The sequence below is a fragment of the Equus asinus genome, chromosome 28 (genome assembly GCF_041296235.1).
Source record: "Equus asinus isolate D_3611 breed Donkey chromosome 28, EquAss-T2T_v2, whole genome shotgun sequence".
Lineage (NCBI taxonomy): Eukaryota > Metazoa > Chordata > Mammalia > Perissodactyla > Equidae > Equus > Equus asinus.
In genome coordinates, this window is record NC_091817.1 from 39,014,852 (window position 1) to 39,039,910 (window position 25,059).

The following is a 25,059-nucleotide window of genomic DNA, read 5'->3' on the forward strand; positions in this document are numbered from 1 at the left end:
TGAGGTCCAACCAATACTATAACACCAGCTCGATGTCCAACCATTCAATTCAATCCTGTCCCTGACTACTCAGAGTTCCACTCTACTCCAACAGAACTGTGAAGTCCAGCTAGAGACAATAGTAAAGATGAGGCAATCTGATTAGGCAATCTGATGAGGCGTCTGGGACAGAGAGGGCCCACTCTGCCCTAGACAGTGCCCTCAAGCACCCAAAGAACTTCGACTTAAAAATGTCTTCCAGCGGCCGGCCCAATGGCCAAGTGGTTAAGTTTGCACGCTCCACTTTGGTGGCCCAGGGTTTCACTGGTTCGGATCCTGAGCGTGGACATGGCACCGCTCGTCAGGCCGTGTTGAGGCAGCATCCCACATGCCACAACTAGGACCCACAACTAGAATATACAACTATGTGCTGGGGGGATTTGGGGAGAAAAAGCAGAAAAAAAATTAAAAAAAAAATGTCTTCCATTTGCCAGTTAGGGTGCCTCAAACGTGGGCAGACTTAGGTTATAACGCAAAGATGTTAACTGGGAGAAGTAGGGCATTAAATCATTAACAGAAATTAGTGGGACTAGTCAAAGAGGATAGCTTCCTGCCCTCCCTGCAGAGGAGAGCAGGGCAGCTGGCCCAGCAAGTCTTCCACACCCTGAGGAGTCTGGCCACACCTCCCACTGAGAGAGGGCACCCACAGTAGCCTCATGTCAGAGCTGTGGCCCAAGGGCCTTGGGGACAGCTCAGGATGCTGAGCAGAGTTTCAAGAAAGACAGCTCCATAACTTCCACTAGAAAACCCAGACATTGACTGTAATTCACTGTGGTGTCTTCAAATCTCAAGCTCATTTATCCAGGTCAGGAACCATTTATTTGCATCTAACAAGTCGAGGCCTGCCGCACCTTTCTAACACATGGCCTGTTTGTGTCTTGTCTCTGTGCATCTGTCGAGGCTGTGTGGGTGAAGGAAAGGCTGACTCAGCAGGCCTCGCACCATCGGCTGTGCTGAGAGGGGGCAGAGGGCCTGGCACAGACCCCTCAGCTCTCCCAGCTGCCACCTGCTTTTCAGAGAAAGGGGAGTTGGAGGGCACCCATGTGAGTCACTCCTCTCCTGAGGAATGTTCCCAGGAGTTGCTTGCTGGGGGTCATTCTGGAATGCCTGCTAGCCCAGAATGGAATGCGGAGAAAGCTCCTTGACACCCAGCAAGCTCATCACCATGGCAACCCTTCCATCCCTGAAGTCCATCCCTTGGACCTCTCTCTTGTAAGGAGACAGACAGAGGTGATACAAGTTTAAATGTGGGCTTGCTTGTCTTTCTTTTTAAAAAATTACCTTGAAACATTTCAGATAAATAGGTATAATGAATAATGTAAGAAGTATCTGTGTCCTCATATCCCAATTTAAGATAAAACCTCATCTGCAAATTAAGCTCCTTTTTTATCTTTCTCTGATCATGTAATCTTCCCTATCCCATGAGAGGTAACCACCATGCTGAGTTTGGTGTTTATCACCCATTTATTTATATATGACTATGTTTATATATGTATTTTTATGTATAATGATATATATATTCTGAACCAATGTATAGTATCTTCAGCATGTTAAAATTTTTTTTTTATTGAGGTGAGATTCACATAACATAAAATTAACCATTTTAAAGCTTACAATTCAGTGGTATTTAGTGCATTCACAATGCTGACAACCATCACCTCTACGTCCACATTTTGAACTTGTATAACTGGGATCGTATGCTAGGTCTTTCGCAACTTCCTTATTGCATCAATGCTGATTATGAGCTTCGTCCATTTCATCGCTGTATCATATTCCACCGTGTGACTATTTCACAACTGATCCTTTCTCCTAACGGGCGTTGGTTGGTTTCCAAGTTTTTATGATCACCTCGTCCTACCTCCTTGTGCACATGCTGGTGCTTCTCTAGGACATCAACCCAGGAGTACAGTTGCTGTGTCAAGGGCCAAGTGCAGTTCCAGATTTATTCACATAAGCTTGGCTGTCTTGAGGGGCTGGAAGCCAGGCGCACAATTTAATTATGGTAACTTAACAGTTAGGTACTGTATTTCATTAATGAAATGCTGTCAGGGAGGCAGAGCAGGATTATTAACATCATTCTTAGCAACTTTTTGAAGACGGAATCTGAGACTCAGAGGATCTCAACCTGGATCACAGCACTAGGATTTAAGGTTAGGGGCAGGACACCAACCCCAGTGTATTTGACCCCAATAATGCTCTCCTTGTGTTAACCTACGTCCTCCCCTCCCTCACATAGCTACCTTGTACCTTACTTGAACAAAGATCAGTCCACCCTATCAGCTGAGATCACAGGGAAAGCTCACTGGCAGACCACAGGGAGGAGACCCTGCAGGAGGGTCTTTGTGGTTAAGGCCATTCCAGGCTGCAGGGGACCAGGGAGGAATCTTCTGGATTTCCACATTCCTCTTTCTTTGTTGTGGTCAATTTGCCTGTGCACAAAGACTGCATCTGACAGTATTTTTGGATCTAAGTTGGGCTAAGAGGGCACACAAAAAAAAGCTGCAGAAAAAAAAAGACTTTACAGAAAAGTCTGAGGCAGAAACTCTGGGCACGCCTATAAGCCAGGGAAGGAGGTACCGTGGGAGTGGCACTTCAGATACCCTGACTCTCCAAGATGCAGTCACCTGGCACCCACTCCCTCCTCCCCTCACTCCCTGCCAGGCAGCATCCTAAAGAGGAGAGGGCAACTCTGCTTCCACTGCTTAGTACGGAAACTTGGTTCTGGAGCACAGCGTATGCATGAGTGACACCACCATGAGGCCTGAGGCTGTCTAGGTGAGGCAGCGCACTACCCCCATGCAGAGAGTGGTTCGGATGCTGCCCCAGGGTGTAGGCAGGACTGGAAGCTGAAGCCAGTGCACCTAGGCCTTTGCTGTACTTCTGACACAAACTTTTGGCACCAGTGTGTGCCAGCTGCCATTCTTTTCAACTGCAAGCACCTCCTCATCTTTGGTTCTTCTGATCCCTTACAATCAAGTCTTTCCTTTCCAACGTGAATCCTCCATTATGGAACTGGGATCCAGAAGGCGATGAAAGGCTGTTTAATCTTGCCTGCACCAGACCCCCCCATCTTGCCCTTCAGTCCTAAGATGTAGGTGTGATCACTGGCTTTTCTGCAGTTTGACCTTAGGCAAGTTTCCTCTTCTGAAAAATGAAGAAAGGATCTGATGAGATAAGCTGTGAGGAAGCACTGGCACAAGGGACCACTCCATCATTTGTTGGTGAAGCTAAGAGCTTCTGATCCTTCCCCAGGAATCCACCATCTCATACCAATTCCTATTTGTTCGCTTCTGCTTTCTGGTAATTAAAAAAGAGTCATGGGGCCAATCCTGGCGGCCTAGTGGTTAAGTTCGGCATGCTCTACTTTGGCGGCCTGGGTTCACTTCCTGGGTGTGGACCTACACCACTCGTCTGTCAGTGGCCATGCTGTAGTGGCGGCTCACATACAAAAAGAGGAAGATTGGCAGTGGTTGTTAGCTCAGGGCAAATCTTCCTTGGCAAAAACAAAACAAAACAAAAGTCATGTACTCTTATCCAACATGCCTGAGCCATTCCAGTTCTGGCTAAAGGCTGCTACCAAATGCCTGAAGACTGTACTCTCAAGAGCCTGTTCTGGGTCCTTTCCCTCCTGCCACGCTACGCCAACCACACTGTGCCACGCTAACGACCCCACATCACACACCTCCTCTGTTCAGCTGACAGCACGAGGCAGCACAGCACCTGGAGGGCCCTGTCACCTGGCCTGCCTGGGCACCAGAAGCACCATCACTCCACTCCTTTCTAGGAAGATTCTCCTCGTCCTTCTGTGGGGTCAGCCTTCAGCTAGCCTGCTGCACCTGTGCAGTTCTCATGGCCTCAGGCACCAGCTAAGTGCCTGCCAGGGTTCTTAGTCCAGCTCCTCCTCCTCAGCTCTGACAGTGTACAGCTCTCTCAAGATTTAGTTCTTAATGCGGTCCCTTCTCCCCTAGAGATCTTATACAGAATTCCTAATTAGAACACCTTGTTCCTCAGGAAATAGGTGAGAACACATAAAGAAGCTTGTTTTATTCTTTGATCTTACACTGTTTTAGGGCAGTTTTTTCAGTAATGGGAAGGTACCAGATGCCCTGAAAATCTGACACACCCATCTGGGACAAGGAGAAGACAAAGACTGATGGCAAGAGCAAGGTCAGGAACCTCAACGCTCAAGGATTCTCTGGACTCTGCAGGCCAGCCAGGAAGCGTCCTCAGGCCGTCCTCTTGTCCTTCACGCCATGGCAAGGGTGGCGCATGGTCACCGACAAACGGCTGCTGAACTGCCTCTCAGCACTGACTCAGTCTTTCCACTTCCTGCATATATTTTCCTTGACATTTCCCAACTCCTGGATAAAGGGCCATCACTTCCTTTGGGAGTTGGGCAGATTAGTTTTCACTAAATGTGGATGTGCAGAGCCAGATAAAATACTATCCACTTGTTCTTAAAAACTATGGGCTAGATGGTGTCTGCCATCTTGCAAACAAGACTCAGATAAAAAAGGTGATTCTTGATTGCAGATAACACAACTCAATCAGCCCCACCACTCAGCCTGGCTGCCACGGGCCCACTGGGAAAGGCCAGGCATTTGCTGAGGCAGCTCTCAGTCCTTTGGAGAGTCAGGGAGGAAGAGGTCAGGACAGGTAGCAATGCTGACTGAGAAAGTAGGTCCTGCCAAGGACAGAGATGGAGCTCAGGCAGGAGCACAGACGACCAAGAGGAAGGCCCAAGGGTGGTCCATGCCTGCCTCAGGCGCCCACATGGATGCCCACACCTCACCCTCTCCAGATTTCACCACTTGCTGAATCATGCAGGTCTGCTCCTTAGTGGCTGTGTCATTTCCTTCATATTTTCTCCTACACCTTAGTCCTCTGCCTGGGTCCCTGACTGGCAGCCAAGGCACATTTCATTCTGCAGCCACAGTGCTCAGCCCACTGTGGATGGTCAGGAAGGGCTAAGAAGACACACATATCCTGGGGTCTGGTTTACACCTACGAGAAACAATCACACATTTGGAGACCAACTGCGCACATCCAAGGACCTGTCTTGCTGGCAAATTCCACCATCCCTTGGAATTGATCCACAACACTATGAAGTGAATATAGGCATCAGAGGAGGTGCTTCAAAGTCTGAGAGATGAGGGGGCCAGCCCGGTGGTGCAGCAGTTAAGTTCGCACGCTCCACTTCAGCGGCCTGGGATTTGCAAGTTCGGATCCTGGGTGTGGACCTACGCACCACTTATCAAGCCATGCTGTGGCAGGCGTCTCACATATAAAGTAGAGGAAGATGGGCACGGATGTTAGCTCACGGCTAATCTTCCTCAAAACAACAACAACAAAAAAGTCTGGGAGATGAGATGACATAGAATCTGTACAGATTAGTTTCCAAGTTGTCAAATAAGCACAGGATCTTAGGAGGTGGAGAGCAGGGCTTCTGAAGGCTGCCCATTCTGTCCTGGAATGGCTGGAACACCTCAAAGTCCTTATAAACAGCTCAATTCTGCCTCTCTGGGACAATTGAAAAAAATGATTATCAAAAACTCAAATCTATATAAAAGTAGAGGGAATACTGTAAAGAACATGATGTATTCCTCACCCAGCTTCAACAGTTACCAATACACGGCCCATCTTGTTTCATCTCTAACCCCACCCACTCCTCTGGGACAACTGTCAAGACCAAATGGAGAAAAGCCTGTGGATTTATTACAAAGAACTGAGTGTGCTGGGTACCCTGGTTGGCTGACCTATCACCTACTCCTAATTCCTGCCCTGCAACCCCCCGCCCCAGCCAGCTTCCACGACAGAGGCTTTTCCAGCCTCCCCTACTGCTGGGGGTGGTCAGATGATTCAGCCATGGCCAATGAGACAGAAATGAAAGCCTGCTTTGAAACTGCTTCTAAAAGTCTCATTGTAAAATGATACACGTATGTGCATACATACACACACATGCACATTAGCCAGAGGAAGCTGCTTCATCAGTTAAGGTGAACTTAGTTCAATATGAGTGGCTTTTAAGGAGGTTACATGTAGATCGAGAGGGAGGCAGGTGAAGTCAAGGCAAAGGAAATAATTTTAAATGTGAAAGTCTGGGAACACTAAAGTAAGGATCTACAAAGCTGGGAGGAAGGGCATCTGTAACAAGAATGGTGCAAACAGCTATGAATTCTTGACAAGTTGCCAGATTCTGTCAGAAGAAGGGGCTGGGCTAGAGGAGCTTTTCAAAAGACTCACGAACGCGTAAAAAGTCATCTAGTGGAGATCAGATGCGTGCAGCAAACCTGTCAGGAAAAGACTCACCAAACCAAGAGGGCGAAGAAAGGAGCCGACCTTTCTGCAGAGCTGTAGCATTAACCTAATACAGAGTACAGAGGGAGAAGCCTGGATCATGAGTAAAACAGGCAGGGCCAAGGCCCTGCTGTGACCATCACTGACATACTTGACTCCTCTCTCTATGCCTTCGGAGCAAAGCGAGACTAGCTAACCCACCTGTGTGAAGAACCCCAGCATCCCACGAGGCAGCCATCCACAAGGCAGTCAACAAGGGACGACACACCCGAGGATACACATGGCACGACTTGCATCTCGGTCTCAGCTGGTGGCTCCTGTAGGTCTGGATGTCCCGCCCTAATCAAAATGCTGGATAGTCTTAGGCTAAAGGACTTTCCTGTTATTCCTGTGTCCCCGTGTAGGCCCAGAACTGAGGCCTGTTCTGACGCTGGCCTGAATGCACTAGTACCAGTTCTAGAATCCTTTATCATCATGGATGTGGAGAATGTGTTCGAATGTAGGTTGTAGACTACCTTCCCGAGCAATAAAGTTCGTAACCCCATAACCATGTAGGGTCGAATATTAAAGGACTGGATGGGGAGGCCTGTGCTTATAGCCCTCAGGTGTGTCATTAGCTCATCTCAACCCTTACAAGGTACTGGTGTTCCTCATGCCTTTACAGACCAGAAAATGGAGGCTCAGAAAGCTGAGCTGTGGTCAAGGTCACATAGCTGATAGACGTCCAGGCAGGAACTGGATCCCAGTCTTTGGAACCTTAACCTTCCTCTCAAACTATCCATGTTACTTAGGACACACACACACGTGAGCACACTCACAACCCTACCTTCCCTAAAACCTGTCCATGTGACTCAGGACACACACACGCACACACACACACGGAGCAGGTTGTGGGGTTTACAGCTCTATTACTATGAAGTTTGGAATTTAAATTTTCCTACGGAGTATAAAAAAGAAAGAGCCCTTCACAGTCTCTTTTGACAAACCAAAAGCTAAAGAATTATTGAGGTGAGAGCACATCTGAAGTTGACTTTAGGAAGAGGAAAAAGACTGAAGGGAAAAAAATCTCTAATTCAGCAATAATATATCCTTATTTTCAGCTTTACTCTATACCAGTAAATAGGAATCCCATTCAGGATGGAGAAGGAGATCAGAAGAGAAGCACGAGCGGAACTGAGAACAAAACTGCCCAGGACCTGGGGTTCCGCAGCGCTGGTGAACCTCCTTCCCTCGGTCTCCACAGCAAGGCTGACTCAGAGAGAGCCCCACGGCGCCAGAAATGCACACCCAGGCCGGGCAGCCCTCCTCCCCTAGGCCAGCTCAGACAGGTCTGGGGCATACTGCCTTGCCCTGGAGGACTTCGCAGCAAAATAAGGGAAGGTGAGTGTGCCATCATCTTCGCCAGCCTCTCAAAAGACCAACTTGTACTTAGTTATTTATTTTAAAGGACAAACTTTTAAAAGTAAAATGAATGAAACCACGTGAGATCAAGATACAAAGACACAGATTCAAAGTACAAAAAAAGACCTTGCTGGGAAACAGTCAGTGAGAAATACCGGAAACATTTCACAGATGCACAAAAAGCTCACATTGTAAACCGGATTAAGCTGCTACTGATTTTCCCCCATAACATTAGGGTTTCATTTTGCTCAGCCTGAGATCCCGCTCAATTTCAAACTGCCTGTGATCCACTCGGTCTAGAAAAGCTTTCCGTTCAATGTACCTAGAAGAAAACGAAAAAAGATGTTTGTCAGCAGAATCCAGCCAGAGAAATGCCTCCTCTGCACTATCCCAGCGCACCCCCTCCCTCCGGTGTGAATGGGGCCACTTGGCCAGCGCGATCATGGGGTTACAGCAAATGCAAACAGATGACAACAGTTGGTGCCCAGACTGACCACCCACGACTCTTTCAGTAACATCCAAACCACTCATGTTGGATCTAAACAAGGATGTTTCTGGTTCAGATGTATAAGAAAAGAAAATGAAAAGGAGAAAGCAACAACTTATCAAAGGGAAAGCACATCAGAGCCTTGGTGGCAGGAGAATGTTCCAATTTTGTAACAAGGTCTTAAGGAAAGAATGCAGGCTTAGTCAAGCCCAGGTTTGGAGCCGTTACTCATTAGCTGGGCCACGCTGGTCAAGGACTGAATAGCCCTGAGCCTCAATTTTTCTCAACAGCAAAACAGTGATGCCATATTTCCTGGCCTTAGTAGTGTGCTGAGTTTGTAGGGGAGAGAAAGCTATGCATGCTGCATGTATATGTCAAAATGTTAAAAAAAAAATGCATCTGAAAATGGAAGAAACAGGGTAGTAAAAACCACCCTCTTGGACTGCAGTGAAGGGGCAGAGAGCTGAGCTACATAAAGAGCTCGCTTCAAAAGCGATTTAATTGCCTTCAGCTACTACCTTTTCCCCCACCTTTCTCTCCTCTTCTTGGCTCCTCCAGGTCGCTTCTGTGAGCTTGACAGAAGAGGCCTTTCCCTCAATTCCTCTAAGGGGTGGGATTAAGCGTCTGCTGCCTACAGTCCACATCAAAGGTCAGTGCTCTGGCTCCCAAACCTGGGGCCAGGTCCAGGCTTCCCTTGGTCCTCCCAGGCAGGATGGGAAGGCAGCACAGGGCTGAAACGGGCAGGCTGGCGGCTTAATGAGACACAGCTGCATTTTAATGCACCTTCTTGCCATAAAGTGTGCCGAGATTTGCCTGGGGGGAGGGGATCTCTGCTGCTCATTAATCTATTGAGAGAGCAAAATTGCCATTGAAAATGGGAGACTTAATTGAATCTCTGCACTAATTTTCCTTTTGTTGCACTGTGGAAAATGTGCACCTGTCATTACAAGGTCATTACGTTTATGGTGAGAACATTCCCAGGTTCAGGAACCTGTGCTGCTTTGCTGAGCTCAGGGCTTCGCTTTCCCTTCCGGAGCACTCTGTGAAATGCAGTCCAGCCTCTCTGCTTTCCAGCCAAGCCTGCAGCCACTAACCCTATGCCTTACTACAGAGGGGGTGGCGACTCTGAGTTCGAATCTTGACTCTGTCACTTGCTGGCTGTGTGACTCTGGGTAAGCCATGTAACCTGCCAACTCTGTTTCCTAATCTGCCAGAAAGAAAAAAAAGGATAATCATCCCTTTTTTGAAGGGCTGTTGTGAGGACTAAATGAAACAGTGTATATATAATGCCTAGCACAGGGCAGGTGTGCAACAAAATGGCAGCTAATGTTGTCACCATCATTTTGGGAAGCCAGCTTCTGCCAGGGTCCTGAGGACAATGACCCAAGAGGAGCAGTCAGCTCTTTTTTTAAATGATTGGCACCTGGGCTAACAACTGTTGCCAATCTTCCTTTCTTTTTTAAGGATTGGCACCTGGGCTAACAACGGTTGCCAATCTGTTTTTTTTTCTGCTTTATCTCCCCAAACCCCCCCTGTACACGGTTGTATATCTTAGTTGCATGTCCTTCTAGTTGTGGGATGTGGGATGCTGCCTCAACGTGGCCTGACAAGCGGTGCCAGGATCCGAACCCTGGGCCGCCACAGCGGAGTGCGCGAACTTAACCACTCGGCCACGGAACCGGCCCCTCAGCTCTCTTGATGAGTGTTCTCAGTGACTAACAACCACTACCTGGTCTGGGATCAGAGATTAAGCTGCTGTGTCAAAACTACCAAGAGGCCAGAATGGCTGGGAGCACAAGAGCAGAGCCTGCTCGCCTGATATAAGCCCTCGGGGTCAGGTTGTCAGATTTAGCAAGTGAAATGGAGGATGCCCAGTTACATTTGAATTTCAGATTCCCTGGCCGACAGGAAGCCACAGACACCATGGACCCCTTCTGATAAAGAGAGAAAACAGGAGACTGGTGGGGAAATAGACACACCACAGAACAAACTCGCATTCCACCTAACACTGAGGGACCCATGATTCTCCAGAGGGGGCTGTTAACCCAAATTGACTGATGGGCTTCGTTACACTCCAACCATCATCCCTCCCCACCCCAGTCAACTGGTCCTGGCTGAAGACTGTGATGGGGATCAATGTTTTGACAGCAGTGTGCTTTACCTGCCCCTTGAAGCTCCAGCAGAAAAAAAGGGGTGAAGTGTGGCTCGAGAAGAATTTCAGGCATGTTTCAAGAGAGCCACTACCAGATACTACCTATCTGAGAGAGCGGGCCAGGGGAAGGAAGAGAAGTATGCAGCTTTGAGCACTTGTGGTCTTTCTTCTTGACTTTCCTTTAAAGAGGAGGAAGTCATACTTAAATTAGGATGCTCAGTGAGCATGAAGAATGGTCTTGCAGGTTCCTGGAAGCTGTTCTGGGTCCAGCTGACCTTGGGACTATCAAGAGTGAAGCCAGGCTGGGTGCTCAGCAGGCAGAGTTCAGGTTTAGAGAAGGCCTCAGGCAGCAAAGAGGGGCACATGTGCAGAATGCAACTGAATTCCCAAGGGCAACCCAGACAAAAGCCATCAAGGCAGGTTTGGCGACTTCATGCCCCTATTCACAGCCAGCTGCAGCTGCTGATAGGATGCTTGTGATGGCTTTGGTTTACTGCCAAGAACTGAGCAGGAACAAAACTTCTATTGGACGTGGACTCCCCTACCACCCAGAGATAGAGAAGGTGTTGAGGATGAGAGTGGCTCTGACGTTTACTATTTGTGTGACTTTGGGCAAGATACTTAATTTTCTGTGCCTTATTTTTCTTCTCTGTAAAACAGGAATAAAAATTACAATATCTCTGACAATACAATGAAACTGTGAGAAGTGCTTTGTAAACAGTAAAACCAAAAATAGCTGTGAGCATCGCGGGGTTCTTGCTTCCCATTTCTAACTTGACTATATCACTGCAAAGCCTCAGAACTTGGGACAGCTGGAGCAGGGACCAAGAGACCAAATGCTCCAGAAAGAGGAAGGGCTCGTGGGGAAGGCCACCTCCTCCAAAGTGGCCCAAGTGGATGGCCTATTTAAACCGAGCCTCAGGAAGTTCTCAGGTGCGGTAAGTGGGTTACAGTCCCAGCACAGAACCACCAGCTGACAAGTGCAGTGATGCTTTTCTGGCCTGGGCCCAGCACTCCTGGGGACCCAGCTTGATGCAGCCCAGTCCCCTGGGAAGCCGGGCTTGGGGTTGAGGGTGTCATCCCTTTCCCCTACTATTGCCTTACGTGGCCCATTTAAGAGGCAGCAGCTCTTCTCTTGTTTAATAAAATATGCTAACAGCATCAAATCCTAAGGGATTTTCTAGCTTTTCCTTTCAGAACCAGGTTAGACACAACCGGCTCTGACATCTTTTTGATCTTTCAATGCAAATTTTACTTTTCTGCTACCAACTTTCTTGAGATCCAGGCCAATGGGGAGAGAGGGAAAAATGGAAGACAACAAGGGTAGAAAATGCTTCTAGGGGCTACATCAGTACCTACTTCTGGGAACCCATGCTGCAAATGAAAGAATGGCTATCTCTCCTCCCAAGAAGTCAGAGGTCTTTGAAAGTAGGAGGGCCCAGGGGAGTGCTGACCTGCAAGAGCTCTGTTATATGGTCATCTGCCCAGGAGAGGCCTCCTGCCCACTGGCCAGGAAAAGAAAGCACAGGGAGTGGCAGGGAAATCTGAAGCAGGGACATGAAGAGGACGTTTTACGGCTGTTAGTTTGCTCCACACAGAGCCAACGTTCAGTTCCCCAAGCAAGCATTCAGCGCAGCACAGACATGAGAAGGAAAGCAGGTAAACTTCAATTCCCAGCACCAGAAAGCAATGGGCAATGCAGGCACTTGGAGACTAGAGCAAAGCTCTGTGATGGACGTCATATGTACTTTTTTTTTTGAGAAAGATTAGCCCTGAGCTAACTACTGCCAATCCTCCTCTTTTTGCTGAGGAAGACTGGCCTTGAGCTAACATCCGTGCCCATCTTCCTCTACTTTGTATGTGGGACGCCTACCACAGCGTGGCGTGCCCAGTGGTGCCATGCCCGCACCTGGGATACGAACCAGCGAACCTCGGGCTGCCGAGAAGCGGAACGTGCGCACTTAACTGCTGTGCCACCGGGCCGGTCCCAGATACGTACTTTTTTGCCCTGAGAAATGCAACTGAAAGAAGCAATCTCCCCAGTATTGCACAAGCCCATGGCACCCCACCCTCGTGGAAGAGGATGTCACTCGCAAACCTCCCAAGGGCTAGAGTGAAAGTGTGGTGATTTTAATTAAGTTTCTTCTCCACTGCTTTCCTCCCATTTCACCTCAAGGTTGTGCTGGTTCTGAAAGAGTGACTTGGTCACGGAGATAGATTCCTTGGAGAAAAAAATTATTTTCTCTGGTCTCTCCTTCATGCCCCGCCAAATTACAAACACACCTGCTTCCAATCACCCTGCTCCATGACCTTCAATTTGACTGCCAGCAGCAGCAAAGACCAAGCCCGTATTTCTCTCATTTTCTGTACATTGACCCTTTCCCCCTAAGCCTGCTGATCTCTGCCTCAGCAGTGCTGGAGAGACACACTGCTGATGGTGAACACTGCCGGGGAACCTGTGTGATTGGGCTGGAGGGAAGCAACGCTAAATGCCTGAGTGCAGACTGCTGACACCAACCCTGAAAAGCTGTACCATGCTGGCCTGGGCCCTGGGAGTCTGGGACTCAGAGAAAGAGCAGCGATTCTTTGCTGTGCAGACAACTGTCTTTGTTACAGGCATTTTGCGTATGCTTTCTTTTTTGTTTTTGGTGAGGAAGATTGGCCCAGAGCTAACATCTGTTGGCAATCTTCTTTGTTTTTTCTCCCCAAAGCCCCAGTACATAGTTGTATATCCTAGTTGTAAGTCATTCTAGTTCTTCTATGTGGGATGCTGCCACAGCATGGCTTGATGAGCAGTGTGTAGGTCCATGCCCAGGATCCGAACTGGTGAACCTTGGGCCACCAAAGTGGAGTAAGTGGACTTAACCACTTGACCACGGGGCTAGTCCCAGGAACAGGCATTTAAACCAACTTCATTGACTGAAAATGATGCATGGTGGAGACATCATTCTGATGTATTGCACCCTTCTTTTCTAGGTGGTTGATTCTAATCCTACTAGGGCCCCAAGCAAAACCATGGTCATCTGATCAGTACTGGGATGGGCACTTGGACAGTGCTCCAGGGGCAGGTGTTCTTCAGGTGCTGGTGATGCAGTGTGAACCAGACCCTGCCCCTGGGGGCTTACTAAACATCAAATAAGACACTACAACACCCGTCAGTTGATACTAAGTGTGAGGGAGACAATCAAACAGGGTAGTGGGATTGAGGGTTCCTGGGGGAGGGCGGGGGCCATCCCAGAGAGTGGCAACAAGCTGAGCCCTGAGTGACAAATAAGAGCCTATCGCGGAGGAGGATCCCGAGGAGCACTAGAGGCCAGGCTGCCTTGTGCGGGGAGAAGAGGAAAAGAGGTGGGCAGGGCACAGCACGGGCAGGACCTGGAATGCCAGGGTAAGGAGCTGAACGTGGATTGTAAGTGCAACTGGAGGGCTTTCGGCAGGGAAGAGAGGGAAAATGATGTGTATTTTTAAAAACTTATTTTCACTGCTATGTGGAGAATGGAGAAAACGGTAGAGATATTGAAGCAGGGAGCAAAGCAGATGTCTGTGGCATGTACCGGAGTGGTGGCAGTGGGGCAGACACCAAGATGGACAAACTGAATGTTATACTACAGAATTGTCTATTGGACTTTCAGGACATGAGCGGAAAGAGTGGAAATCAAGGATGACTCCTAGGTTTTTCTTTTAACAGTTGGATGGATTATGATGGTGCCATTTTCTGAGAAGTCTGAGGAAGGAAGGAGTCCATTTATGCAAAGAAAGTGAGCATCTGGTTTTGGATGTTAAGTTTGATGTGTGTCGGACATATAAATGGAGATGTCAACTAAACAGATTGTATGGGAGTCTGGAGCTCAGTGGAACAGTCAGGCAGGGGACAGCTTTTTTGGGAGTCATCAGCAGAAAATGGTATCTTAGGGGCCAGCCTGGTGGCGCAGTGGTTAAGTGCAGACGTTCCACTTTGGCAGCCCAGGGTTTGCCAGTTTGGATCCCGGGTGCAGACATGGCACAAACTGTTTGGCAAGCCATGCTATGGTAGGCGTCCCACATATAAAGTAGAGGAAGATGGGCACAGATGTTAGCTCAGGGCCAGTCTTCCTCAGCAAAAAGAGGAGGATTGGCAGCAGATATTAGATCAGGGCTAATCTTCCTCAAAAAAAAAAAAAAGAAAAGAAAAGAAAAAAAGAAAATGGTATCTTAGCATGGAATGTGAGGAGAGACAGCCCTGGGACTTCCCAAGTTTAAAAGCCCAGAGAAAGAAGAGACCAGCTGGGGAGACTGGAAGGAGATGCTCCCAAGCTGTACCTGCTTGGGAAAGTATTCCTGAAGGGTTGGCAGAAATACACCAGGAAGAGATTTAAAGGAATAAAAGCACCTAGCTTTCCAGTAAAACTCTAGACTTGGCAGGGTCAGTAATGGCAGACAGAAGAAAGAAGAGCAAGCAAAGGACCTGGGGGAAGAGGGAGGAGATTCCTACTTATAAACATGCTAGACATTTCCCCTACTTACTTAATTCCCACAGTAAACCTGAGAGGTATACTGAAGAATTTCTGCTTTATAGATGATGAAACTGGGGCTAAAGCACATGGCAGGTTTGTCGTAGAGCCAGGATATGAATTCAGTTTATTGTAAAATATAACGCGCACACACACACGGATGCACAAACACGCACACACAGAGCAAAGTGTTTAAAATGGGCAAGGCAATGAATCATTATGAAGCAAGCGCTCATGTGGCTATCACCAGGTCAAGAAGCAGAATGCTGGCAGCCTTGAGGAGGCCTCTGCATACCTCTTACCCCAACACACACCCAGCCAAGTGTGTTTAACTCGCCCACATTTCCCTGCTTCCCTTTCAAGTTTCTGTTTCCTTGGCATTGCAGTCTAGTTGTGCCTGATTTTGAACTTGAAGTAAACAGACTTATACTGTGTATTCTTTTGTGACTTGCTCCTTTCACAAAATGACCTAATGGACACATTGGTTTTGCCTATTTTTGACCTTCATATAAATGGAATCATACTGGGTGAACTTCTCTTTGTTACTATGTTATTGAAATTTATCCACAATCATTCCCATTGCTAAAGAGCATCCCAGTGTGTGAACATACCCCAGTTTGTCTCTTATACTATTGATAGACATTTGAGTTGTTTCCAGTTTTGGGATATTATGAAAAGCACCATTATTTAAATTCTCACACGTCTTTTGGGGGAACATATAACTGAACTTCTGTTGGGAATATAGCTAGGAGTAGAACTGCTGAGTCACAGGGAATGACTACACTGAGCTTCAGTAGCTAACGCCAAACCGTACATTCGAATCTGAATTGTTCTATCTCCCAGAGAAAGTGAATGTTTTTTATCATTATGAGAAGACCGCTCTCTTTATTTCCGGTAATGTTTTTGCCTTAAAGTTTATTTTGTCTAATATTAATATGGCTACATCAGCTTTATTTTGGTTAGTGTTTGCATGGTTTATCTTTTCTCCCATCTTTTTATTTTCAGCATTTCTGCATCCCATTGTTTTAGCTAAGTCTCTTTTAAACAGCAAATAATTGTTTTTTATTTTTTAATTCAACGTGCCAATCTCTTGTCTTTCAACTGGAGCATTTAGTTTATTGCTATTTAATGGAAGTTCTGATAAATTTAGTTTTAAGCCTACCGCATGGGGCTGGCCCCGTGGCGGCGTGGTTAAGTTTGGGTGCCCCACTTCAGTGGCCTAGGGTTTCACCGGTTCAGATCCTGGGCACAGACATGGGGCACCGCTCATCAGGCCATGCTGAGGCTGCGTCCCACATAGCACAACCAGAGGCACTCACAGCTAGAATATACAACTGTGCGCCGGGGGGATTTGAGGAGAAGAAGAAGGAAAAAAAAAAAGATTGGCATCTGAGCTAACATCTGTTGCCAATCTTAAAAAAACAAAAACAACCAACCAACCAAACTCTATCACCTTATTTTGTACTTATTATTTGTCCTGGCTGGTTTCTTTAATTCTCCTTTTGTGTCTTCTTTTGCTTAGTTAAAAAAAAAAAATCATTCTATTGTCTCCTTCCATTACTTTGGAAATTAAATACTCTGTTTCTACTCTAGAAATTTCAATATGCACCCTTAGTCGACACCTTCCCCGTCCTTCTAGACAATACAAGATCTTTGGAAAACTAAACTCCATTTATCCCCGCTGCCCAACTTTTACGTATTTGTTGCCAGCTATTTTAATACTATCTTGCTTTAACAACTTACAAGACATTAATATATTGTTTTATATAGTCAATGCTCATTTAAGTTTACCACATATATGCCTCTTTGCTCTTCAGTGATTCTTAGACCTTCCATCTGGAATCACTTTTCTTTTGCTAGAGTATATCCTTCATCCTTTAGGTGAAGACCTGCTGGGGGCAACTCTCTCAGCTTTTTTTTTTTTTTTTTTTGCTGAGAAAGATTGGCCCTGAGTGACCATCTGTGCCAATCTTCCTCTATTTTCTATATGGGTTGCTGCCACAGCAGGGCTGCCACTGAGTGGTGTAGGTCCCCGCCCAGGAACTGAACCTGGGCTGCCAAGGCGGAGTGTGCCGAACTTAACCACTAGGCCATGAGGCTGGCCCTCTCAGCTTTTACTATTCTGAAAATGTCCCTATTTGCCCTCATTCTTGAAGGAGATACACACAGACACACACACACACTCATTTATCTATATCTACACACACACGTAAAGCAGAAGTCTAGGTAGATAGTTGTTTATTTCAGCACTTTGAATAGATCATTCCAGTGTCTTCCGGTTTGCACTGTTGCCGATGAGAGGCCATCTGTCAGTGTAATTGCCCCTCCTTTCTTTTTTCTGGCTGCTCTTAAGATTTTTTCTCTTTGTCTTTGGTTTCTGCAGTTTCATGCTGACATGTCTAAGTGTGGATTTCTATTTCATCTATCTTGGATTCTTTGGGTTTTAAAAAATCTACAAGGAGGTTTTTTTTGTCTTTTCCCATTCTGTTCTCCAGGCTGCTTAACTTCTTTTCCACTATTTTGTCTTTTTGTCGCTCTGAGCCATCTTCTGGAGAACTGCTTCTGACTATTTTCCAGTGCATGGATTCTTTCAGTTGCCTAAGTACTGTTAAGTCTATCCATTTAGTTTTTAATCATGGTTATTGTACTTTTCATTTCTAGAAATTCTGTTTGGATCTTTTTCAAATCTCCTAGGCCATAGTTTCCCCTTCCTCAAAATATTTTCAGGTTTGTTGTTTACTTCTGTAAACACAGTAGGCATAATTGTTTTAAAATCTGTATCTGCTATTTTCATTGTCTAAATTCTTTGCAGATCTGAGCCTGCACCTGCTGTTTCTCAAGGTGCCTTGTTTCCTTATGTGAATATTTTAAGATGGCAAATTCATCTTTAAAAAATTGGACAATAATCATCCCATACTGACGAATATAGCTTTGAATTCTATCAAATATTTAGAAGGGGAAAGACATGATAGCACTTACTGAACTGGAATTACTATCAAAACACAAAAAGCATCATATAACCTTTTAAACTCAATCCAATCTTATTTTAATCAGGACTGCGTAACAGGAATATTAATCACCATTCTTGACCTAAATTCTTATATATGAGATCAATTTAAATACCGTGCTTGTAAAAAAGTCTTGGTCTCATAATAGACATGGCAGAGGCTGGTCATTACTTATAGGTAGCTTTTCTGAGATGTGATCAATATGACCTTTCCCCCTTCTTAGTTTCAGCGAAGATCACTTTTGTCCCAGGGGTATGCTTCTTGGATTCTCCACATATTCCTTCAGAGTATTGTACTGCAGGTGATGCCTTTGCTCTCGCTGGCATCTGCGTACGAGAATATGGGGGCCTGACGTGCCTCTGCCCAAACAGACCTTACAGGTTTGATTCTTGTGCTTCCCTCCCTTAACACTGTGGCACTGGGCATCCTTCTTAACAGAAATCTTCTTGCCTTCTCAACATCCCCTGTTTTGAAATTGGCTGTCTAGATACATATGTGCTGGAAAGGCTCACCCAGCAGCTGGTTGTCTAGAATTGTGACACTGCGGTCTAGTGATTCTCAACCCTGGCTGTGCATCAGAAGTACCTGAGGAGCATTTAAAGACACAGATATCTGTGACTCTTGATTCAGAAGCTCTGTACAGGGGCGGCTTTGTCACCTGAACTTTGGAAAACTCCCCAGAGGATTCTCATGCTTAGCCAAAGTAAGAACCAGAGCTACAGTCCCTTCCCTGGACTAGGGGTTGGGCCCTTCAATCTGCCTGCAGGAACTGGGGAAGGCACGGGAGTTGAGGTGCAGGGGCAGGTATTGGAGAGGGCAGGTGAGAACAGCCAAAAGCAGAGCAGAGTCATCAGAGCTGCATTGGAAAAACACAATCAGACCCGTGGTTTCACCTGGCCAGGGAGAACGTCTCAGAGAAGGAGGGAAAAGCAGAGCACTTAGAAGGTGCATGCTATTAGTTGTTCCGCAACCCAATTATGTGATTTTCCATTGCCTGAAAAAGTCCTCATTGGGCAGATGTCCTTTTTAATTTTGTTTTCTCTTCCAGTGTACATTTTATTAACTCTCCCTTATCTTCAACAGTATCACTCCTTATTTTTATAAGACCTCCATTAACTCGAGCAGAACGAACATTGTCCAACCTATATAATCAGTGCTCAGAGACGCAATAAAGTGTAGCACACACTGGCAGTTCCTCTGCTGCCTTAGATCACTAGGCAAATGTGGAGAAGAGGAGGGAGCTGTGAGCTCCTAGAGCTGAGTCAAAGAGGGGGGAGGTTTGGGGTGAATATCAGAGACCTTCTCTAGATAACACTGACTTCTGCCTGTGCTTTATCCTGGGCCTTCCCCAGAAGGCTCTGGCACTCCACCTCTGTCCTGTGGCATTTCATCTTTGACAGACTGACTTAGAAGTCTGCTAGTTAAATAAGCTCATAAAAGCATTAAAAAAAATTTTTTTTTAACATACTGATCAGTTTCCAGGTTCATTCAAATAATCTTGAAGCCTAATTCAGAAATATAACCCCCCCGGGGCCGGCTCTGTGGCTGAGTGGTTAAGTTTGCATGCTCCGCTGCAGCAGCCCAGGGTTCAGATCCTGGGCACAGACATGGCACCGCTTGTCAGGCCACGTTGAGGCAGCATCCCACATCCCACAACTAGAAGAACCTGCAACTAAGATATAGAACTATGTACCGGCGGGCGGAGGGGCTTTGGGAAATAAAGCAGAAAAAAAAAAAAAAAAAAAAGATTGGCAAAAGTTGTTAGCCCAGGTGCCAATCCTTAAAAAAAAAAAAGGGAGACTGGCAACAGTTGTTAGCCTAAGTGCCAATCTTTAAAAAAAAAGAAAAGAAAAAAAAGAAATATAACCCCCCAAATAAACACTCCAGTTGTCTTTATTATAATTTAGCTTATAAATAACCTGAATGACTACAACTTCCTGCATGGCCTTCTGTAACATGCACTCCGCAAAGGGCTTCATGTACTTACAGATATGTATTATACATATATTACCTATATTATCTCATGAGATCATCACAACCCCCCTGAGGATGGTATCATTATCCCAATTTTACGGGTGAAGGAACTAAGCCTCAGAGACACCCCCTGTACTACAGAGAGAGCCCTTACTGATGTGGTGCAGAGATAAGCACCCAGGGCTGTCTGCTGGGCCTTGTAACAATTCCTTTTACTGTCAGGGGCCAGAGTGTTGACCTTGAGCCATGGACCCACTTCTGTAATAACTTTGTTCCTTAGCTCCTTCTGAGGTTCCTAAGTACTCACCAAATATCATTTCTTTCTTGATATTCCTGAATACACAGTTCACGCACATCCTCCTCGTATTCCAAAGTGAAAAGGAAGGGGGTGCAAGTGATGGCCTGAATGGCATCTGAGGGCTGGCATGTCACACAGGTTGAAGCCAAGGGTAAAGCCCCACCCTGGGCCATAAAGACATGGATAAAAAGAATCCCATGATAACGTGACAATATCTAAGCACGCTGTTGGCTCTGCTTTTGAATCATTCAACCAGTCTGGCTTCTCAGAAGGCAAATAATTCAGATCAAGCCAAGGCTGATACAGTGAGACAGATCTGACCATGTGAATCGATGAGGTGACTTACAGTTCATGGGAGCTGTAATTCAGCAAATTCAGCTTGGCAGATGTGACTGTCCCTGAGAGAAGCGCTGGTCACATGCCCCACCTTCCTGCCACTCTCAGTGTTTCTCTCACTAACAAGACCCGCCCCATATTATTTATTCTTTTTTTCTTTCACAGATTTCATTTTTCCCTTCTCTCCTCAAAGCCCACAGTACACAGCTGTATACTTTTAGTTGTGGGTCCTTCTAGTTGTGGCATGTGTGATGCCGCCACAGCATGGCTTGATGAGCAGTGCCATGTCTGTGCCCAGGATCTGAACCAGCAAAACCCTGGACTGTCGAAGCGGAGCACGCAAACTTAACCACTTGGCCATGAGGCCAGCCCCCTGCCCCACATTAGAACAGAGCTTTACTGACAAACCAAGGTATTCACATTTTTCATTTTACCATGAAAAGCTCCTGCTTGCTTAAATTGGGTGGCCTGTTTGCAATAAACTATTTCAGAGTTCTTGAGATTTTCTTTTTAATTATTTTTGTGTGTGTGAGGAAGATTGGCCCTGAGCTAACATCTCTGCCAATATTCCTCTACTTTATGTGGGATGCTGCCACAGTGTGGCTTGACGAGTGGTGCTAGGTCCACATCCGGGATCTGAACCTGAGAAACCTGGGCCACCAAAGTGGGTGTGTGAACCTAACCACTACACCACCGGGCTGGCCCCTATTAAGATTTTCAGAGGCATGGAATCTACTTCTTACCCTTCCTTCCCTCGATTATGGATGGCTAGTTCTTCACCAATGCCCTCTTCCTCCTTGAAGCTCTCCCAGTCCAATTTGGACTTCTCTAGGGTGCTCATCTTCTGCTTCTTGGCTCCAATTTTTCCCAAAAGGCTGCTCATGCCACTTGATCTTTTTAACCTAGGGAAAGCAAAAACATGAAACATGTAGCATGTAAAAACTATAATCTCTTGATTAATGGTTTTTCTGATTGGCATGGGGCTCCCTAGATTAGAGCTATTTATCTTAACAGCAGCTATGTTTGTATCCAGGGCATTTCCTATCTAGTATGGAGAATACCGTAAGTAGACCAGAATTTGAATGCACTTTTTCTGCTTAACATCTCTGACCGCTCTAAGGACCCGGGGATAGGAAAATGCTGAAGACCTCTGTATGACATGTCTCTGCTTGCGAGGAGGGAGAAGGACGGCATGATTCAGAAACAGCCTTAGAATCACAAGCCTAGGTTCATATTCCAGCTGTGTGTGACTTTAGGCTAATTATTTAACCACATCTGCTTGTTTCCTAATCCACAAAGTGAATACTTACCCACGAGGCTGTAGTGTATCTTATATGTAAAGTGCTTAGACAGCACCTGGCACAGAGTAAAGGTGCAATAAATGTTAGCCATACTGAATCACCATCATCATTTGTGCGCTAAAGCCCCAGGGAACTCATTTAAGAGAAAGAGAAGCAAATCCCAACACTGATGAGCAAGAAGTCTTGATTATCTTAAAAAGACTCTAAGATCAGTTTTCTTTCAACTCCTGTGCATCAGGGTTCTGGTTTTTCCCAGGAGGTGAACATTCCTCACCATGTAAGCAGGAAATATACAGCCTGTGTCCTACTTGCTGGTGATACTATCACGGACTGTGGGAGAAACCCCAAATGCCCAAGTTCAAGTCTTGGCAGGTCAAATGCTTCTAGTCAATGTTAAATGTATGAGATACAACGTATGTATGAGATAAAACAAGAAAAACAGAATACAGCTAGTTAGTAAGAAGGTGGTATTAGGGAAAGGAACTACGGAAGGAACATGGCTTTTGGTCTCTTTATGAAACTAAAACAAGTTATATACCAGCATGCAGGAAACTGGAAGTTATTTTCCACTTTACTGGGATATGCAAGAGAGTCAAAACATTTAAAAACTCTATGAGCTAACATCACAAGGCCTACTGATAATAATACCTTTCACTTGCCTAAAATATTAATTCTTCAAGTGCTTTCATAACCATTTTCTCATCTTCTTCTCACTATGGCCTGTGTAAGAGGACCACTGAGTCTCAGAGTTGGAGGAGCCTTCAAGATGATCTAGTGTCATAGTAAGCATTTTGAAATCCTACCTCCCCACAGCACCATGCCAGTGAAGGATAGCTCACTACCTCTGCCCTGGAGTGAGCCGACAGGCCAGCGTCCACACTGAACACAAGACTCTTGGGGCTGAACAATTCCCCTCCGCACTCTCATTCCATTCATGCTGGTTGAGAGAATGTCAGCTTCCCTGTTGTCGTCGTATCCCATTACATGCTGTTAGCTTAAGATCAACTCAGAATAGGCTGGGCAGGTTATCATCATTCTTATTTTGAGTTGGACAAATAAAGTTCAGAGAGGTTAAATGATACAACAAAGGTCAAACTAATAGAAAATGCAGATCCAGAACAAAGCAAGGGCTTTCCAACTCCTAGCGCGATATACCGTGTTGTCTCATCTCTAACGTGAGCATTTACTTGAGATATTTTCTGACAGTTATTTTACTCCCCAATTTGCCTAAGAATTTTCCAAACAGCTCTTTATGAGCTTTCAATTCACATTTTCTAAAAATTCTTTACCAGATAACTCAATCTCTACAACAATCTCTCCATCAACACAAGTGTGCGTGCGCACACACAGGCAGACTGCATTTTACCAGCAGAGCATAAGTGGAGATATAGAAACTTAATATGTGGGGCCGGCCCCGTGGCCGAGTGGTTAAGTTTGCGTGTTCTGCTTAGGCGGCCCAGGGTTCCGCCGGCTCGAATCCTGGGTGCGGACATGGCACCGCTCGTCAGGCCACGCTGAGACGGCATCCCACATGCCACAACTAGAAGGACCCATAACTAAAAATATCCAAGTATGTACTGCGGGATTTTGGGGAGAAAAAGCAGAAAAGAAGATTGGCAACAGTTCTTAGCTCAGGTGCCAATCTTAAAAAAAAAGAAACTTAGTATGTCTCAAAGCTTTTCACTTCTTGCCTGCCTCACTGCGACGGCCCTGGTTCTCATTATTACATTCTCTCACCTGGATGATTCAGCAGCCTCTTCACTGGGCTCCCTGACTTCTGTTGTATTCCACCCTCAATCACCTGCTCCATCCTGGCATCTAGTTTACATGCTGTCAACAGAATAAATTTTCTAAAACACAAAGCTTATCATTCTTTCTGCTTAAATGTCTCTTCCTTGACCTGTTATTTCTCTTACAATAAAGTCTAAACTCCTTAACTTGCAAAGTTCTTCCTAATCTTCTCTCGCCACATCTACCATTGCAATGCATGCTCCAGCCAGAGTCCTGAACCTGCAGTTCACCTCTACCTGCCTCCCTTCCATTCATCTGGTCTTGTCTCAGCTTGGAAGCTACCTCCTCTAGGAAGCCTTTGCCAAACCTTCCCCAGTCTGTGGACTGGATACCCACTGGAGGGGTCTCTCCTGCACCCCAGCTCTCTTCCTGTCACAGCACTGATCCTTTCCACTGCAGAGGCTTGAGGACTCTAATTTCAGCTGCTGGCATACTGGTCAGTTCTGAGCAAGCTCAGTCACTGTGGACAACATCCTAGCAAAAGCACATGCCTCAGGGCTTTCCATTTCTGGCTGCAGGGTCTCCTTTGACCCTGCCTACATGTCACAAGCACTGCCTGGAAATGTTGTGGAGTTCATGCCATCAGGGCCACTCTCATGGGGGACAGGAGCTGGTGGCTAAATGGCCCAGCTGCCTGTCCTCACAGAGGCAATTCTGGGAGTTACAGGTTTCCTCTGCTATCCACAAGTTCCTATGAAATCTTTCATAAGGTGAAATGGTGTAAAGAGAAGAAGCAATTACCTGAGGACACATCTCGCTAATGAATGCACAAAATAAACTCAGATAAAGCACAGATGCTCACAGACAGTTCAAAGCTACGGTGGCTTGATGCTGAGTATAATCCTGGGGAAGGAACTTGGCCATGCTTTCTCGCTGCTTGGAGTGTGTGCTGCGTCTCTGATGGTTCGAAGCAAAACAAATGCTGAACAGTATTGTCGTAAAAGCAAAAATCCTCTTTGGATTTCTTTCCGTTAGTGAAAGTGGGTACTAACGTGGGTCTTCCATAAAAGTGAAATTGGTGTAAAGCAAACTTTCGAAAAGTGGGGGAAGCCTGTATGCTGAATGCTCCTCAGAAGTTCTGGTAGCATCGAGCCCTCATGGCCTTGGAAACACACTCTTGGATCAGCTTTTCCTCCTTCCCTGACTTACTCTTCCTACCTACTCACTGCTGCTTCCTGGGATGACTTCCTAAGTAAACTACTTGCACTCAAAGCCTCAACTAAGGTTCTGCTTTGAGGGGACTCTAACTAAGTGTTTAGGAGAAACATGATTTTCCCCGTGCATGCTCTATCTCTCTCTCAAGTTTTCGGTCTCCAAATCGCTATAGCACGTGGATCTAGTTCTGCAAACAGCTGAAAGCTTGATAAAGTCAACAAGGTCACCTGAATCCTAGAACCAAGTAGTGGGAGACAATAAGATCTTCGTAGAGTAAAAGGTGTTCAGAACACTTTTAAATTGGGGAATTCTAAGGGAAGTTAACTGCCA

At 46.1% G+C, this 25,059-nt stretch overlaps 1 protein-coding gene across 2 annotated transcripts in view; it reads right to left on the reverse strand.

The window, feature by feature from the left end:
• Positions 1-1,573: 1,573 nt before the first annotated feature.
• Positions 1,574-25,059, reverse strand: part of CFDP1 (craniofacial development protein 1) — a 133,729-nt gene continuing 110,243 nt past the window's right edge. For both annotated transcript variants that reach the window (XR_011499012.1, XM_014848625.3), the window contains 2 exons: positions 21,226-21,384; positions 1,574-8,059 (listed from right to left, as the gene is read on the reverse strand). Coding sequence is in view for 1 of the 2 variants with exons in the window: in XM_014848625.3 (XP_014704111.1) it covers positions 7,969-8,059; positions 21,226-21,384 (250 nt within the window). In the remaining variant the exon portion in view is untranslated. The remainder of the gene's footprint in view (positions 8,060-21,225; positions 21,385-25,059) is intronic.